Below are 19,251 nucleotides of genomic sequence, written 5' to 3' on the forward strand. Positions count from 1 at the left end.
CAAGTACTTGTACCAGTGATTGCATTAGAAGCGTTGTTCCATGGTTCTTTATCATTTCTGAAGGTTTCATGAAGTTATAGGAAGTGGCTTGAGACCTAGCCCTGAAAAAGTGTCACAAAATTCGGGGTCATTGCCTCATAATTGCTTGAAAAAGTCTCCAATTGCTGACATGCCTTGCTGTGGGAGCAATTGGAAGGCCTTAGTTGCATGCATGGCTTATCATAGGAGCGGTTGAGGGTCTAGATTAGTAAAATGTCAAGTTGTCTCAGGGGTTGGTCACTTGGAAGGGTTGGTTGGCTCCTTAAGGTTTTGTAGCATGTGTGGAATGTCAACGTGGTTTAGTTTTGTTGGTTCCACTTCCTTAACTGTACATGGGGAGTTGAATCACATCATAGTAGCCTCTCGTCAGATGTTTACCCCAGTGGATTGGTTAGCTTCGGTAAATGTGGGACGAGTGTGTTACGCAATGTGGTTAGTAAATAGGCCAACCTAGATCCATCTTAACCTCAGATCTATCAAGCGCGAAGAAATTATACATAATATATAACATATTACAACAAATATAATAGTGAAATGAAATATTAATACAAAACGAATAACAATTTAACATATATAAAATAAAATAAATATTATTAACATAAAAGTAAGGAAAAATCTTGTTATATTAAAATTTTAAAACTCAAAATATTATTAATCAAATTTGTTCTTTAACTTTGACTTATAAAATGTTTAATGTTTATATATATATTCAAAATCTGATTGAATAATAAATTAAAAGTTAATAAGTTAAAAGTTTTATTACCATCTTCTCAAAATATAATGCCATGTTATGGAATAATACTTGCCACTTTCCCATTTCAATATTTATGTCGTGATTTATGGATACCATTTCAATATTTATACCATGATTTCTGCATATTTTATTATTAATTAATAATAAATATTATTAATTATGATAATTATTATGATTTTGTTGTCAATTAATATTATTATTTGTTAATATTTAATATATACAAACTCACTACTATTATTTAATCAAATCACATTAAATTTTGTAGTGATTATAAGGGGATATTTACTTAACTATTTCATATCTATTTTCTTTTCATAATATTTTTTCTTTTTTCTTTTTCTTTTTTATTTTTATTTTTGATAACATATTCATTATTAGCCTAATCAAAGTTAATATATTTATATTCAAATTGATTAGACATGGATTACAGTGCATGCAACACTTGTTATAAAAACCCATTAGGTGTATACTAGTTGGTTAAAACCCATTAAGTGTATATTAGTTGGTTTGAGTGGGGTTTAGTCTCTACCAGGTCTTAGGTTTAGACTTCACAAGTAGGGGTTGAGAATGGAAGCTACTTATAGGGGAATTAAACTGTCCCATTGGGGTATCCAAGCTTGATAGAGCTTCGCACAATCCTGGTGATAACATCCCACTAGTTGGTAGACCGTTCTTCCATCTAATAGAGGAGCTCGCCTGACGTAAAGTTCAATTGGTAGATCGTTCTTCTATCTAATAGACAAGTTGACTCCAACATAAAGTTCAATGTGTAGATCATTCTTCCATTTAATAGACTAATTAACCCTAACTTAAAGTTCAATATATAATCTCAATCCATTTAAAACTAATTTAAAATAATATTTATCCTTTTGGATATTATGTCAATCAATTTGAAACCAAAATTTAACCCCAAATACATAAAATATTTTAAATAGTACTTATCCAGCCCATGCTATTTCAACTTACAATTATCGATGGTGACATATACCTCAAGAATTACTTCGTACAACATATAAATGGAAAACCCCATAACTTCAAAATACATTCTCTAGTCCGTGAATACATTGAAATCGTACTAACATCACACTCATTACATGTATTATAACGCAGGGCCATAACGCAGAGCCTTCGAAAGAATATTGACTATATTGATACCCATAATTTAATGATAGTCGAGAGTGCATTTATTTCTTAAAATAATCATGAAGGTAGAAAGCGTGTTATATATATCTCGATGCTTTGGCATTGGGACTTGTGAGGTCGAAGTAATTATGCGAAGAATGTGAAGTTATTAATTTGTTTTTTTTCAAATGTTTATTATGTTGAAAAGTGTGTAATTTAAATATTCTATGTTTTAAATGATTTAAATATATTTTTATAAATTTTATTTAAATTTTAGTTAAAATTTTAAAACATTGTTATATTACAAAGTTTAATGGTTGACTTTGTATAATTTAAGTCTTCTAGACATTTTTCACAATATTAAATTAATTTATATATTTAAAAATGTAATTTAAATAATATAAAGATTTTAGATTATATTAAATTAATTTATATATTTAAAAATGTAATTTAAATAATATAAAGATTTTAGATTTTATAATGATTATTAGAAAAATAAAAATAAAAATAAAAAACATAAAATTTCACCAAAATCAAGACTTAAGAATGCATTGGCAGTATACAAGAAAGATCAAGACTGGAGAACTATGAGTTAACCATGGTAAATTCTATGGGTTGTTTTTTTTTTTTAAATTCCAACTTGTGCAAGTTTAATCAAAGTGCATTTTCATATTTTATATGAAGTATCTCAAAATTTTTATAGGAAAGTTAAAAAAAAAAAAAATTAAATTATATTTATAACTTTCGCTGTAACATTTTAATTTTTTTTTGTTACATTTGTATGTTAATTTTTTTTTGTTACATTTGTATATTATTTTTGAAAGTATATTTAAATAAATTATTTTAAAATAATAGAAATTTATATTTATAAATATAAATATGATTTTTGAAAGTATATTTAAATAAATTATTTTGAAATAATAGAAATGTATATTTATAAAATGATGAAACAAAGTTGTGTGGTGATTTTTGATGATGTATTTCCTAAAGAGATAATGACAAAACCATAAACTCACATGGTTTTGGAACAACAAACTCAGGAGACACATAGAGGATGGTTTGAGAGGTACAAAGCGGGTCCATGTATCTGAAAGCTCATACTTGGACAAAGAACATCTTCTAGAGTTTTCCGAATGTTCTTTGGCTTTGGTCCCAGTTGGTATCGACCTAGGTGTGGCAACAGGTCCAAAAAAAAGAAAGGAAAAAAGGGGAAGATTGATGTTTCTTAAGCTTCTACGAACTTTAACTTTTTGTTTGTTTGTTTGTATATATATATATATATATATATATATATATATATATATCTTTTTTTGGGCCTTTTGGCCTTTTTTTTTTGTTATGCTTTATGCATTTAACTTTATAGCCTCATGTGGGATAACGATAAATCCCACGGAATACACTACAAGTGCATATGAAGAATGTATTTTTTATCAACTTATGAATTAAAATATAGGTTTTTTCAAGGGAAAAAAATAGATGAAACAAAGTGTTTTGAGCATGGGTAAAAGTATGTTTTTGTTTCAGTGTCCTTGGTTTTATGTATAGGGTTGAAGGCTAGGTGTTGTGAAAACCACATGAGTCTTCCTTTGGTAGTCTCAACAATGATTAGATGGGTATATTGGGTTAAAATGACCTAAACTTGTGTTTGATTGATTAAGTGCTCATCTTCCTTGAATGTAAGAAAACAAGTTAATGGTCCAAAACTAGAGGCATTCGATAAGAGGGGAAGTATTCCCCTTATGGACCACCAACATGCTATTTTATGTGGCTAGTTTCTATTTACATATGATGTTGTTGCTGTTGGGGTCTTGAGATTGCATCAACAAAGACTAGTTGTTGTGTAAGCCACATAAGTCTTCCTTTGGTAGCCTAAAAAATGATTAAATAGGCATAATGGGTTAAAATGACCTAAAATTGCTTTCGATTAGTTAAGAGCTCATCTTCCTCGAATTTAAGGAAACAAGTTGATGGCCCAAGACCTAGAACATTCGATAAGAGGGGAAGTATTCCCCTTATGGACCACCAACAAGTTCTTTTATGTGGCTAGGTTTTATTTACACACAATGATGTTGTTGATTTGGGGGTCTTGAGATTGTATCAACAAAGGCTAGGTTGGTAGCCCTAGGTTCTATAAGATTTTTCCTACTTTGGAAACAAAAGATATATAGAACCAAATGATGCAAATACAAAAACATTTCGTCAAAAGTAAAAGACATCACCAATAGAATTAGATGTTATGGAAAAACCAAGCTTGCATAGATAGAAAATGATAATGATAGACAATGATAATATTTTGCTTAAAATAAAATAGAACAAAGTAAAAAGGAGGAAGAAAACATGGAAAAAATAATGTAGGATTTTTTTTTGAAAATGAGATATAAAAGAAGAAGATATCCCTAATATAAAAACATGTTGAAAAGTCATAGATGAGAATGCTACATGAGGAAAAATGAAAAATACAACAACACTACGTATACAACTTCACAAAATAGAAAAAGATGGGAGTGAAAACAACCATATGCAACTAAATCACAATAACAAAATAAAAATAAAGTTAATAAAGCTTTGAAATAAAAAATATTTGAAATATTTGAAATATAGATTTAGAAATTAAATAACATTATCCAATATACCCATAAATTAAATTAAAATTGACTTTGTATAATGAGAAATATAATAAATCTAACTAAAAATGATAATAAAAGAAAAAAACTCAAATAATTACCATAAAAATAACAATACAACTAACTCAACTGTAATATAAAACCAAAAAAACCCAAAATCAATTTAAATTTTATAATTACATCAATAATTATTATTAGTTTTAATTTACTCTTTTATATATATATAAAATCGCCAACAACAATTTTCACATTCACAATTCTCAACAAAATATAATCAAAATTCATTGAATATCAAGAATAAGATCAAGAATTAGCTATGAAGTTATAATTTGGATGGTGGCCAATACATTGTTTATGTCAAACTTTCAAATAAAAAATTAGCTATTATAATTTGCATAGTGACCAATACAATGTTTATTTCGAAGTTTCCAATGCACAATTCCGAACAACATATAAAGAAATCCCATTGAAGTTCAAGAATTATATATGAAGTTATAATTTGCATATTGACCAATCCAATGTTTATGTAGACTTTTGATACACAATTCTCAACTTGTAATGAAATCTCATTGAATATCAACCATTAGCTATAAAGTTACTATTTGCAGGCTTCTGTGTGGACTTTTGATGGGATGGTCAATTATTATGCTCCATGCCATTCTTGCCTAACAAAGTATGTTGTGATTGCATTATGTAGCCTCTTAAGGTGTATTTTTGGAAATATCAATCCATCACATTTAAGGCTACAATAAATGCCTCTGCATCGAACATATAGTGATTCAGGATCACAAAAAAGCAAAAGACAAAAAGCATTTGAAGTGGAAGGTGTATAATGGGTGTTAGAAATACATACCTATCACAAGCCAAAAACACACTAAACATAATGAATACCCCATGGCCTTATCCCACCTTTCAAGATTTCATTCATCTTATGGTTATCTTACCTTTTCAAAACCTTTGAAGTAGAAGGTGTATAATGGGTGTTAGAAATAAATACCTATCACATGCCAAAAACACACTAAACATAATGAATACCCCATGGCCTTATCCCACCTTTCAAGATTTTTATTCATCTTATGGTTATCTTACCTTTCAAAACCTGACATTCTTTTTTTTTTAAGAATAGAATTCTTTAATACTCTGTTGGTTACATTACATTTGGTTATCAGTTTCATAATAAGTTGAGATTCTTTTAAGTGACAACATAAAAGTTTTTTGCACAATAACAATGGATTCACTATTGCAATACTTATATAATATAAATATAATAATAAAAATTATATATATCTATCTATCTATCTATATATATAATAATAATATTCATTATGTTTAAAATAAATGTAATAATATATATATATATATTTTAATTTATAAATTATACATATAAATATATTTTTATTTGTTTGTTAAGTTGTGTGAGTTCTCAGATCACTGCACACTTAACACTTAACTTTTGGCTTGAAAAACCGTGAGTTATCTAAGCCGTCAAAATTACTCAGGGATGACACCCGACCTAGGTAACACCAACTCTTAAATGACTGAATTTTAGAACCATTAACCTTCACATCACAAAGCTCCTTAACAATACACCCCATCACCATCTATTCTATGTCCCATGAACACACACACACACACACACAACTAGAGCCTTGCAGATTTGTAATTTGCATAACAAGATCACTGTTGACCAAAATCATGCTTATGAGAATAGAAAATACATAATTGTTGCATGAAATTGAAAAAATGATGCATAACGAGCCAAAGAGCTTTGGGGCACTGAGTTGTCCACCTTAAACAAGATAGAACTGAAGTGACCTACAAAGAGGCCAAATTGTAGTGAAAAAACTAACCTGAGAGTTGCCATGACATCAAGAGCTAAATTCTGCCGCATTGGAACTACATAGTGGTGGCTATGTTGGAACCACATTACACCTGGGTAGTGCCATGAGCCTGCATGCCGCTAGTGTCTGTTGGATACTCCTCCAGAATATAGTAATCATAAGGGTTGGGGCGAGGAGGAGATGAGGGCATATCAACCACCGAGGGGTCGAGAGCTTGGGAGGGAGGGGGATGGCCCATGGGGGCGCAAGGAAAGGGTGGGGATGAGGAGCCAATCGACGAAGAATGAGAGGGGGAAGGAGCTAAGGAGGAGGAGGGAATGATGGGCGAGAATTCCACATGAAGGTCTCTGGCAAGTCGCCTGAGAGAGGAGACATAGTGACTTTGGTGAGCAGAGAGATCTGCAATCCAACCATCTGCTCTCATTCTCTCTTGGGCATGCTCCTTCAATTGACGTGCGAGGAGGTTCCTGAGTGCTCAAAGCATTGTACGATCCCTATGTATTTCAACTTCCTCCATAGCCAATGCCTCCCAGTGAATGAAGCTGAGAATTCTGTTATCAAACATTGCAACGATGGTGGCGTCTTCGAAGGTGGTGGGGTGGCATCCCCAACCTCTTCCTTTGTCGAGGTGCCGACCTCTCCCCCTGTCATGATTCATGGTTAGAAGGTTGTAGAGTAGAATCACAGAGACAAAGCCAGGAAAAATGTCGAGGAGAATGACAGAAGGAGAGTGTAACCTAGAGAAAGGAATAAACATGGAGATGGTAAATTTAATGTTCGGGTGCTGGAGTAGAGGAGTCTCGTACAATGGCAACAAATGCACAGGAGGGGGAGTGCATGCTGGGAGCGCCACTTGGTGTGGAAGGTGAGCCATGTGGTGGTTGTTGTTTGTGAGCCTTGGGATGAGTGCCTAAGGCCACTGGGTCACCCGGATAGGAGGAAATTAAGCAATTTTCTTACTTTTCAAAAAATACTTTATGTTATTCTTAAAAAAATAAATTAATATTTTAATAATCTTTTTAAAAATATATTTATTTTAATTTATAAAATAGTTATAAAATTTAATTATCATTATTATAATTACTCTCGCTGTAAAGTAAGAAGTGACACATTATTTTATTGAAGCACTCCCTAGTGTAAAGATCTAGGTCTAAATCCATGTAACATGGTGTTCTATTAAGGTACTCCCTGGTGTAAATATAACCATTTTAAACATTGGTGCCACATGCCAGTGATATTAAAACTCACATAACCTAACAAACAAACAAAAATATCAACTTTAATTTAAAAACATTTCTCTTATTAAACTATTTATCAAATTTGATGGATTTTAAAAATCTGTCCTTTTGTAATACATTAATAAAATTCAAAATAAAAAGCACTTTATTTTGCAAATGTCAAATATGTCTACAATTGTTCTATTTAGTTTTCACTACAATATTGATCTACCTATTGTTTCATTTGATTTTGCACGAAAGTGGAATTATCCTTTAAAAGTTGGACGATAATGAATTGCGATTTTCTATTATGAGCCTTTTTGGCTGATGCTAGTTTTTTTTGCCAGCTCTTTCTTTTGCTTAAGGAGATGTTTTTTTTTTATGACTTTCTTGATCTTTTGATATATATGTGATTTTTTGTTATTACATGGTGGTGATATTGTGTTAAATATATTTTGTAAGCATATATATTAAAATATAATTTTATTATATTATTAGATGAAATTATTTTATTTATTTTTAGGTAAAAAATATTTTAGATATATTTATATTTAATGTGTAGTTTAATTTATAGACGAAATGATTTTTTCAAAAGTAATAATTATAGAATCTCAAGTAAGATTGTGATGATGATGATGATGATGATGATGGTTAACGTCCACTGAGACCAAATTGGTCTATCGGGCCTACAATTTTCTTAATTTTTATTTGTCTGGCTCCTCGTCTTTCATGGCGAGATTGGTGTTGTAGCTTTCTTTCTTTTCTCTACGGTCTTCCAACTTCCTTTGTCTTGCATCTCCTTCATCTCTTCTGGTTCTTGGGACATTGGTGTCTTAGCTTCCCGATCTATAGTCGGAGAAGTTTGGTTTAGGAGATCTGCTTTGCTGTTAAATGAAGATTTATTTTCTGCGGTATTCAAATCCTCATAAATGTTGATTTGTTGGGGCGGGCTTTCTCCTTGCTTGCTTTCAGAGTTGTTTCCTTCTTCCTTGATTTCTTGTGACTCAGAGTTTTCTTTAGAATATTCTTCTTTGATGACAGTGTAGTGTTCTTTTTGTGCTCCTTCCCACCATGTAGATCTGTGGTGGTTTTTTCTAACAAAATTTTTCTCAGAGGCTTTTGGGCAATTTTTGGCTAGATGCCCCGTCTCAAAGCACGATCGACATCTGAAGAGGACACTTTCATAATCAATGTATAAATACATATTTAAACTCATTTAAAATACATATTTGAATGTATAAATAGTTTCAACACCCTTAAAAATTATACAATTTAAACTCAAGTTTTTAAAAATCTCCTGAAATTTTAATTAAAATTAACCAAAAAAATATTAAAAAACATTCATTTATAAATTAGATTCCACGCACATTTAATACTTATTTTAAAATATTTTTAATATTAAAAAAATACAACTTTAAAAATAATTTAAGTAATTTCTTATATATTTTAGCTTCATATTTAATAACTTTTAATTAAAATATAAATGAATAAATAAATAAATATATATATATATATATGGGGGATTAACACGAATTGCGAGTCAAATTAAATGGAGGAGTTTGACTTAGAGTCACAAGTCTTCCATGCCGCGAGTCTATAAAAAGGATTATCACCGTCTTTCGAAGTTGATGAACATGTCATATATAAAAATTATAAATTAAATTTTGCTATAAATTTATAAAATTAAATTTTTAATTATTATTATTATTTTAAATTTTATATTTGAAAATTTAATATTAAATATAATTATATTTATATATTTTATATAAAATATTAAATCATAAATTACAAAGTAAAGTTTTATTTTAAATTATTTTATAATTAATATCATAATAAATAATCTAAAAATACCATAAAATATATAAATTTAACTCATTTTATTTCCTTTTATAATTTAATTCAAAATAGATAACCACTGACCTTACTGTAACTAAAATTTCATCCAATAAAATTTAAATCCAATTTCATAATACATAACCATTTAACATGACCGTAATTCAAAATTCATATGAAATTTTGTAATATTAATTTATGATTTTGGAAGAAGTTAACATTGATACTTTCCATTTCACTTTAATGCAGCTTAATATCATTTTTAAAAATTTTAAAATATATAATTTCACATTAATATAATTTTAATTTTTATAAAATATATAATTAATTTAATAATAAAAATTATAAGTGAGCTGCATATCACATTTATTGAGTGTTAAGAAGTTTTTATGTTTGATATTTTAGGTTGGAAAAATGTTATTAATTATTAAAGGTTTATATTATCTAGAAAGTAAAATTTATGTTGAGTTAAAATTTAGTTATTTTATTTGTTAAAAAATTGATCGTAAGAGTGTTTGAATCTTGTTTTTATGGTAGAAATAGATTCAACACTCTCAAAAATCTTAGGGGCAGCTAAAATCTTAAAGCTGGAAAACAATACCTGGGATTTCCAATTTTTTCGCCAAATTTTACCAAAATCTTACCACAATTTCTATTGTTTTCTATACAAATTTACATATTTAAACTCCAAAACCTTACCACAATTTCTATTGTTTTCTGTACAAATTTACATATTTAAACTCTGCGTAAAACGTTCTAATGATATTAGAAACGAAATGACTTTTTTCACGAGTGCCCAATTTTTTTTTTCAAAATAATAAATACATTTATGCATTCAAAACTGTAACAAAAATCTTATGATTATATTACCGAATTTTGATAAATTCAACTATTTCATTTATAAATTAAACTACGCCTTTTCTTTATATCACAAACTCAATTAAATTAATAATCTCTTTTTAATTTATTGATTTTCTTTTATTTAAAATATTCTAATCTTAAAACCTAAAAAGCCTAAAAAGGCCTTTTTACGACTTTACTGTGAGATTTAAACAAATGCATTCTCCAGTAAAAAAAGCCATATGCACAAGAATAGATAGAACAACCAATTAAATTAAACCTTTAATATATATATAATTGTAATAATAATAAAATTAATATTTTATCCCTAAAACCTTATATATAATAATAATAATAATAAAATTATTAATTTATCCCTACTCGTCCATAAATAAATAAAACTGAATCTCTGCTTCCTTCCCAAAACTGATTCTTCGTATTAAAACAAACGTAGTAGTAAAAAAATTGAATAATTCATTTTTATTATTATTAATATTAATAAATAAAATACGACCAGGTTCCGATTCCAATTCCAAGACAATATTAATTTAATTAACTACACAACAAACCCGCATACCAATGCGAGAATAATCGATACCGGTGGCGAGGGCGGATTCGAAACGATCATAAAATAATATTAACCGTCTAAGAACGGTGAAAGCGACCACTCGGCGTCGCGGTTCCCCATCTGGCGGCTCGGGCGTACTAGGCAGTGCTACCACTACTAGAATATTGCCACGTGTTAATTTCCCGTACCGGTTCTTGCAGCGCAGCAGTGCGAGCAATGACAAAATACTACTTCTCCGACAGTCGACGCTGCCGGCTTTTCCCTCACGTTCAAATCAGGTCGACAAACTGTACTTCAAGGCAGAGCTGTATGGAACTGTTTCCGTCAAATGCCGCAAACTGGAGGCCTTTCCCGTCGGAACGGATTATATATTCATCTCGACATTCCGTCAGACACGTCGTCGGCATGACTGCTGTGGTATATCAGTTGGCGGAAATTGAAGAGAAGGCTGGCTTGTCAGGCTATGATTTATTTGAAACGGGAACTATCTGATTCACTTTAATCGGTGACAGAGTACTGGACAGACGATGGAGGGAGGAGGACTTGGTGTGGCGTTGAATGTGGTTGGGAAATTGATCGAAGAGTAGGCAATGCTGGCTGATACTCGGAATACTCGGAATACTCTGAACTCTGTTGTTTCTCATTGCCACTGTGTGTATCTGCAGCCATGGCATTTGCCTCTGACATTTGGCGCTGGAGAAAATTCAGTGTGTGTCTCTCTTCCTTAGTCATATTTCTTCACTCCTGCGGCCTTCTATCTGCTGTTTCTGATGATGGTGAGTAAACCCATTAGTGACCCCTTGCTCTTGTTGATCAATGTTTGGGTGCTTATACTGAAAAGACCAAGATAAATCCATCAAGCAAATGTCATTACTTGCTGCTCTGTTACCTGGAAAGTAATGCATTTGTGTATTTCAGCTTGATTTTTTATTGGGTAATGTTGTTGAGAAGCTGAGATTGTTCAAGTTTTACTTACAAGACCTTTTCTGGGTTCTACAGGAGCAACTCTCTTGGCAATTAAGAAGTCGTTTCGTGATAGTGATAACGTTCTATACAACTGGATTGATTCTGCCTCCAGTGATCACTGCTCCTGGAGGGGTGTCACCTGTGACAATGTCACCTTTGCTGTGGTTGCATTGTAAGTTTATATATCACTTTTCCACTGGAATTGATGTAAAATAGAGCATATACTCTGAATATGTTATATTGGGAATCATTAAGAATGTTTGCTGGGCATTCTGTCGTTATTTGAGTTTTGATTATATGCTTACTTTAAGCTCATATGTTTGTATTTGTTCTGGTTTGTGTTGTGCAGGAATCTCTCTCATCTGAACCTCGGAGGAGAAATTTCCCCAGTGATTGGAAATCTAAAAAGCTTAGAGTCAATGTATGTGAATTCAGAAGTTCACTGTATAGGTTCACTATATATTACTTTTAAGCACTTTGGGTTCATTGCATTTAAACTGATAGTCTTAATGCAGACTATATTTAGCAGCTCTTTATAATATATATGCTGTTCATAGTTGATTCAGTGTTCTGCATGCAGTGACCTTAAAGGAAATGCTCTCTCGGGCCAAATTCCTGACGAGATTGGAGATTGCTCTGCATTGAAAATCTTGTGAGTTACTCTTTCTAATCTTGCAAGACTACAGTGGTTAAATCAGGTTATCTCCATACAGAATGGCTCATGAAAAACCCTTGAAAATCCCTTTAAAGAAATGTTCAACCCACCTATCTAGGAAAGTCTCTTTTCAAACGTTTATCTGTCCAAACAAAAATGACTGTTCAACTACAAATTGGTTAAAGCAGATCTCACCATATGCAACACTCGTAGTCTGGTTCAAGATGCATATATTACTTTACCATAGATAGTTGTTAAGTATTATGCTGAAAACAACTGTCTTTTGAGAAGATATCTGATGCCAAACCAAGCTGCTGTGTGCGTCTAAACATCCCTCTAGTCAAATCTACAAGTCATCATTCTCATGGTTTATATTTCGTAGAAACCGCTGACTTGATTTGATCTTCAATGTTGCTGCAGAGATGTCTCTTTAAATTATTTATATGGAGACATTCCCTTTTCAATATCGAAGTTGAAACAACTGGAACAACTGTAAGTATCCTAACATTCTGCACTTGCTCGCTATTGTAAAGAATTTAGCTTAATTTGTAGATGTTTTTGTATTTTGCCCTGTCTTAGAAGGGAGTGAAAGCTTCTTCTGACACATTGACCAAAATTTACAGCATTGTGAAGAATAACCAGTTAATGGGGCCTATACCTTCAACGTTGTCTCAGATTCCAAACTTGAAGAAAATGTAGGTTGGGAATACTATTTTGGATTCTACTCTCTTTGCTGCCCTTTACTTGTCAAAGAACTGCATAGGATGTGTAAACTCTGGATTCTGGAGGAGTATCATTTAACAATGCTTTTGCATTTTTTAGGGATTTTGCAGACAATCAATTAAGTGGGGAGATCCCCAGGCTTATCTATTGGAATGAAGTTTTGCAATATTTGTAAGAGTCTGGGTTCTTTATGAGTTTTCCTAGGCTTATCGTTCTCTCACTAAGCAAAATTTGTTATTATTTTCCTGTTAAGGTTTGGAAGAAGCTTTTGTGTTAATAGTACTGTTCAGTGTTCTTAGGTTTGCAAACTAAATTTGGCGCCCATTCTTTTTGAAATGGGCATATTGTTATCGTTTTCAGGGGGCTGCGCAACAACTTCTTAGTCGGGACTCTTTCCCCTGACATGTGTCAATTGACAGGATTGTGGTTCTTGTAAGTCACAATACTTTTGTCTTGTGGAATAGATGCAGAATTTTTAAAGCTTTCTTTCTTCGAATTAATTCTGCATATGAAACCTATCAGCACTCGGCGGTCACAGAGCATTTATCTTTAAATTTATGTATCTCGATGCATCGTTTTCAATGCATTAACGAATTTCACCTAAAGGATTCTTCGTGGTAGCTTAAATGTTTCTAATCAACTACTTTGATCTCTGTTATGCAGTGATGTGCGAGGCAACAACTTGTCAGGGACCATTCCTGAGAATATTGGCAACTGTACAAGCTATGCAGTTTTGTATGTTTTCTGATTTTCCTAACTGGATTTTAAATGAACAAACGGGTGTAAATGTATGGTTTGATGCAAGACTCGTGATCTCAATTACTTGCTGAATTGGGGCTGGTATTCTTATCAGGGACTTATCATACAATCAACTTACCGGAGAGATCCCCTTCAATATTGGGTTTCTACAAGTGGCTACTCTGTAAGTGGAGATATTTCCAGGACTGAACTGTGTTCTAGTATCAGGAATTTTGTGTTGAATAGGCAGGGATATGAGATTATGCAGGTTGTCTAAGTAATGCAATTCATTGCATGGTATGCACTATTCAACCGACATCATTAATTTGGTTGCTTTAGTTGTCCTACCCTAATTTTAAAGTGGTTATCCTAGGTCGTTACAAGGAAACAAGCTGACCGGAAGGATACCTGAAGTAATTGGTCTCATGCAGGCTCTTACTGTTCTGTAAGTACAGTGTTTTCTGGATCTCAACTTGTCCAAAATTTTCCTGTAATCGGATTAAAGTATAATCTCTTACATTTAATTGCATGGAAGCCTAGATCAATAAGAATCCATAATGATTTTGGATATTGTCAATATATTTCTTATGCAGAATCAATCAATATTCCTTCATTCATTGATAAATGTTTTGTGACCTTTGGCAAAAACTTGATTATGTAATTATGGTGTAAGCTTTAGTGTACTGATACATTTAATATTTATTACAGGGATTTGAGTGATAATCATCTTACTGGAACAATTCCTCCGATTCTAGGCAACTTGACTTACACTGATAAACTGTGAGTTGCTTGCATAGTTAATGCTCGAATTGTTCCCATCTGGGTTTGTGAAAGTCCATTACTTTTTGACTATAAATTTCCTTTATGTTCAATTTTCAAGAAGCTGATTCTCTTGTTCTTTCTTTTGCACTACTCAGATATTTACACAGTAATAATCTCACGGGATCTATTCCGCCAGAATTGGGGAACATGACAAAACTGGGATACCTGTAAGAGATTCCAATCACATATTTTGTGATGATTGATATGTAAGAAATGGAAACTGGATGTGCATGATAAGAAATAGCTCTTTGATAGTCAACGGTTGTATGCATATGCAGGCAGCTAAATGACAATCAGCTGACTGGGCAAATTCCACCTGAGCTGGGGAATTTGGAACAGCTGTTCGAATTGTAAGTTTGTGTCCAAACCTTTTTTTAGAAAGTGGAGAGAAAAATGATAGAAATATCTTGAAACCTCCCATACACTAAACATTAATCTATGATATGTTTTGGATTCTTGCTGTAAGTATTTAACATTCCAAGGTTGTATTTTTTTGAGACAGAAATCTTGCCAGAAATCAACTTGAAGGTTCGATCCCAGAGAATATTAGTTCATGTGTTGCTCTTATTTTCTTGTAAGTGATATAATCTTCAAGCCAAGTGATGAATTTGCGGAGCATAATTTCCCACTGGCTAACAATATTAACGCTGTGCCTTCATTGTCCTTTGTCCTGTAGCAATGTGCATGGCAACCGTTTGAATGGAACTATTCCTTTGGAATTTCAAAAACTGAACAGGCTAACTTATCTGTAAGTAGTCCTGGGCCATATTCTAAATTGACCTATGACATAATGAGCTGTTGAATTGCATTAAGCATATTCAATGTGACTAACGGCATATTCAATGTGACTAACGGATAACGTTGTTGCTTTTACAGAAATCTGTCCTCCAACAATATCACGGGAACAATTCCTGTAGAGCTGGGGCATATTATAAATTTAGACAGATTGTGAGTTTTAGTTATTCTAGTGTCTTGGTTAAGGCTTCTAAGGTTCCCTTTTAGAACTATATCTAAAAACATAATAGCTGCAAGGGTAGTCCTTACATTTTTATTGCCCTGTGATGTGATGTGAATTTTTAGGGACATTTCTAACAATAATATATCTGGACCTATCCCGAGATCTATTGGGAACATGGAACATCTATTAAAATTGTAAGTCTTGTATGTAGAAAAGTTTTTGAATTATTAAGCTACAAGTTTTATGTGTGAAAGTTATATTTATTTTTAACCCCATTGGATTATGAAAAGCTTAATGGGTGAGAGTTATATTAATCCCATGATTTCTATTGGATTATGAATTCAAGGAACTTGAGTGGAAATAAACTGAGTGGGTTTCTCCCTGCAGACTTGGGAAACTTGAGAAGTATCGGGGATATGTAAGTCCTTAGTATTTGATTTGTGTAGCTTGTGAACTAGTTCTATTTTCTAGTTCTTTCTACATCTCTTTCTGGTGTGCCCTAGCCACTTCATCAAAACAGTAACATAGTGCGGTATTTTTTCAATGCAGGGACCTTTCTGCCAACCAATTATCGGGTCCTATTCCTTCAGAACTTGGACAACTACAGAATTTGGTCTCACTGTAAGTTCCTTGGAGTGATCCCTAAATTATAATTTATTAATACCTTCACAATTATTCTGAAAATAACTCTGTAAATGGATAATATACAGGATACTGAATAACAACAGTTTATCAGGGGAGATGCCATGGCAGTTGACCAACTGCTTTAGCCTTACTACTCTGTAAGAATTTGCCTGAATTGGTGCTATTTTTTGTTCATTTCATCGTGAAATTACAGAGGAAATAATCCTCGTATATCAACTCGTAGTTATTCATACTGGAAACGATCAATTTGTTTTACAGAAACCTCTCCTACAACAATTTGTCTGGGAATATTCCTGTCACACAGAACTTTACAAGGTTTACCCCAGAAAGGTGTAGATATAATGAACACATTTTATTTCTAGATCAAATTCAGTTTTCTTCTTGATATTGTCAAGTCTGTACATTTTATCTGATGGGAACGATTTTTGCCTCAGTTTTTTTGGAAATCCAGGTCTCTGTGGTTATTGGATTGGATCACTTTGTGGGATATCTGCCAGACAACCAAAAGGTGAAAACAGAACTAGATATTACAAATCAGATTCCATAGATTTGTATTAAATATCCTTTAGATTATATTGATAGTGTTATCTATTGATTGTGTAAATGGACAGCTTCTGTGTCAACAACAGCTATTGTTTGCATCTCATTGGGTTCAGTGATATTAGTGTGTGTAATCACCATCGCTCTCTACCTTTCAAATCAACATAAACCATTCACTAAAGGGTCATCAAGCAAAACGGGTCAAGGTATTATGCCTCATTTCAAATTTGTTATTTCTCAGAGTAAAGCTATCATCTTACCATCAATATCTATGCCTCTTGTTAAAAGATTCTTGCATGTCCTGACCAGGTTCTCCAAGGCTTGTAATATTGCACATGGATATGGCCCTATACATGTATGATGATATAATGAGAATGACCGAAAATTTGAATGAGAAATTTATAATTGGCAATGGTGCTACAAGCACAGTTTACAGATGTGATCTTAAGAACTGTAAGCCAGTTGCTATTAAAAGACTATACACACACTATCCACAAAGCTTGCGGGAATTCGAAACTGAGTTAGAGACTGTTGGAAGTATCAAACATCGGAATCTTGTCAGTTTGCGTGGGTACTCTCTTTCGCCACATGGCAACTTGCTGTTCTATGACTACATGGTAAATGGAAGTTTGTGGGACATCTTACACGGTGAGTGAAATAGACAGTAAAAACTTTCAAGGACTTTAGATGTTTGAGTGGCATATAGGCCTCATAGGAGATTCCAACCAGCTTTTCATCTATAGTTAATGTTTGCTAATGGCCTCATTGGGGAATCTAAGCAATACTTCTTTTATGTAGGATCTTCCAAGAAGATTAAGCTAGACTGGAACACTCGTCTAAGGATTGCTTTGGGGGCTGCACAAGGTTTAGCATATCTGCATCATGACTGTAATCCACGTATTATTCACAGAGATGTAAAGACTTCCAATATTCTCTTAGATGACAATTTTGAAGCGCATCTGTCAGATTTTGGTATTGCCAAGTGTATCCCTTCTGCAAAAACCCATGCTTCTACCTATGTTATGGGCACCATCGGTTACATTGACCCTGAATATGCAAGGACGTTGAGGCTCAACGAGAAATCCGATGTGTACAGCTATGGCATTGTTCTTTTGGAGCTACTGACTGGGAGGAAACCTGTGGATAATGATTCTAATTTACATCAGTTGGTAAGATGTTAAGATTGCTTTCTGTGAATTTGGTTCACTTGGCGTTGTATCCTCTTTTGTCAATTGGCAAACTTGTTTGTCTAGAGATATAGCATGTGCCAAGAAAATAAAGAAATAATATATGTTTTTCTGACATGGGTGTTTGAATGCAGATTCTCTCTAAAGCAGACAACAACATGGTCATGGAAACTGTTGACCCGGAAGTAGTAGCAACCTGCATAGATCTTGAGACTGTAAGAAAGATCTTCCAGCTTGCACTGCTTTGCACAAAGAGACAGCCATCAGACCGTCCCACCATGCATGATGTTGCTAGGGTTTTACAGTCATTATTGCCAGCTTCTAAACAAGCTCCAAGTAGCAGAGTAAACCAACCAGCAGCCAGTACCAACTACAGGAGATACTTGGATGAGTACACTGAAGGAAATCATAGAGATGTTAGAGGCAGCAGCACGAGCAGCAGCACTTCTGATGGGCAATTATTTGTGAGATTTGGTGAGGTTATTTCACAGAACATTGTTTGACAGAAACCCTTGGATTGAGCTCATGATCAAAAGTGTACCGTATTGTTGAATTCTACCTTCAGTGCAGTCATTTCATCAAAAACTCAACTTTTGTAGTTTTGGGTTTTCAACAAAGTCAGCTGCCGAAAGTCTGGACTTGTTAATACAAGATTATATTGCCAAATAAACAACCCATATATGGCATGCAGTTGAAATTGTACCCAAACATTAACTTAACGCGGATACGCCTGCGTTAAGGTGTGAAACTTTAAATTGCTGCAAGACAGATAGTGAGAGAAGCTTTTGTTGCACCACACCCCAAGATAGAAATGCCTGTTGTTTGGATTGAAGTCCTCCCCTTCTGTCATAGCACGGCAGCAATATATACAGTTTCGATATGTTAATTGTGGATGCTTGTACACGAATATTATATGTTTTTACAATGAATGCGGAATTTTAACTGAGTTTGTGAGTATGGATGGTGTCATTACATAAGGAATTTTCCCTTCACAGCATATTAACTCATCAGGTCATAATTGCGCTGTTAAACATTACTAAGAAAGTCTATGAGGTCATGCATTATCTCCTATTTTTATGTCTTTTGAGGATATGATTTATCTCCTATTTTTATACCCTATCAGGGTATCTGAAGTGATTAAGATTCTCATTATCCGGAGTGGTATATTTATTCAGAGTG

General features: G+C 32.9%; 1 protein-coding gene across 2 annotated transcripts; it reads left to right on the forward strand.

The window, feature by feature from the left end:
- The first annotated feature begins 11,230 nt into the window (after positions 1–11,230).
- LOC149254015 (uncharacterized) lies at positions 11,231–19,018 on the forward strand. 2 transcript variants are annotated; one of them, XM_089460044.1, is made up of 27 exons: positions 11,231–11,614; positions 11,838–11,976; positions 12,154–12,225; positions 12,385–12,456; positions 12,880–12,951; positions 13,083–13,154; positions 13,282–13,353; positions 13,543–13,614; positions 13,846–13,917; positions 14,036–14,104; positions 14,294–14,365; positions 14,629–14,700; positions 14,838–14,909; positions 15,021–15,092; positions 15,245–15,316; positions 15,419–15,490; positions 15,619–15,690; positions 15,823–15,894; positions 16,047–16,118; positions 16,250–16,321; positions 16,411–16,482; positions 16,604–16,675; positions 16,780–16,853; positions 16,957–17,091; positions 17,195–17,533; positions 17,684–18,054; positions 18,207–19,018. In XM_089460044.1, the coding sequence occupies exons 1-27, from the start codon at positions 11,506–11,508 to the stop codon at positions 18,573–18,575; spliced, it is 2,973 nt and encodes a 990-aa protein (XP_089316170.1). In that variant the 5' UTR covers positions 11,231–11,505; the 3' UTR covers positions 18,576–19,018. The 2 variants fall into 2 exon arrangements, with proteins under 2 accessions (XP_089316170.1, XP_089316171.1); XM_089460045.1 differs by lacking the exon at positions 14,294–14,365.
- Positions 19,019–19,251: the final 233 nt, after the last annotated feature.

Source organism: Pinus tabuliformis, chromosome 7 (genome assembly GCF_031772625.1).
Source record: "Pinus tabuliformis cultivar Carrire ecotype Pingquan chromosome 7, CPIR1, whole genome shotgun sequence".
Lineage (NCBI taxonomy): Eukaryota > Viridiplantae > Streptophyta > Pinopsida > Pinales > Pinaceae > Pinus > Pinus tabuliformis.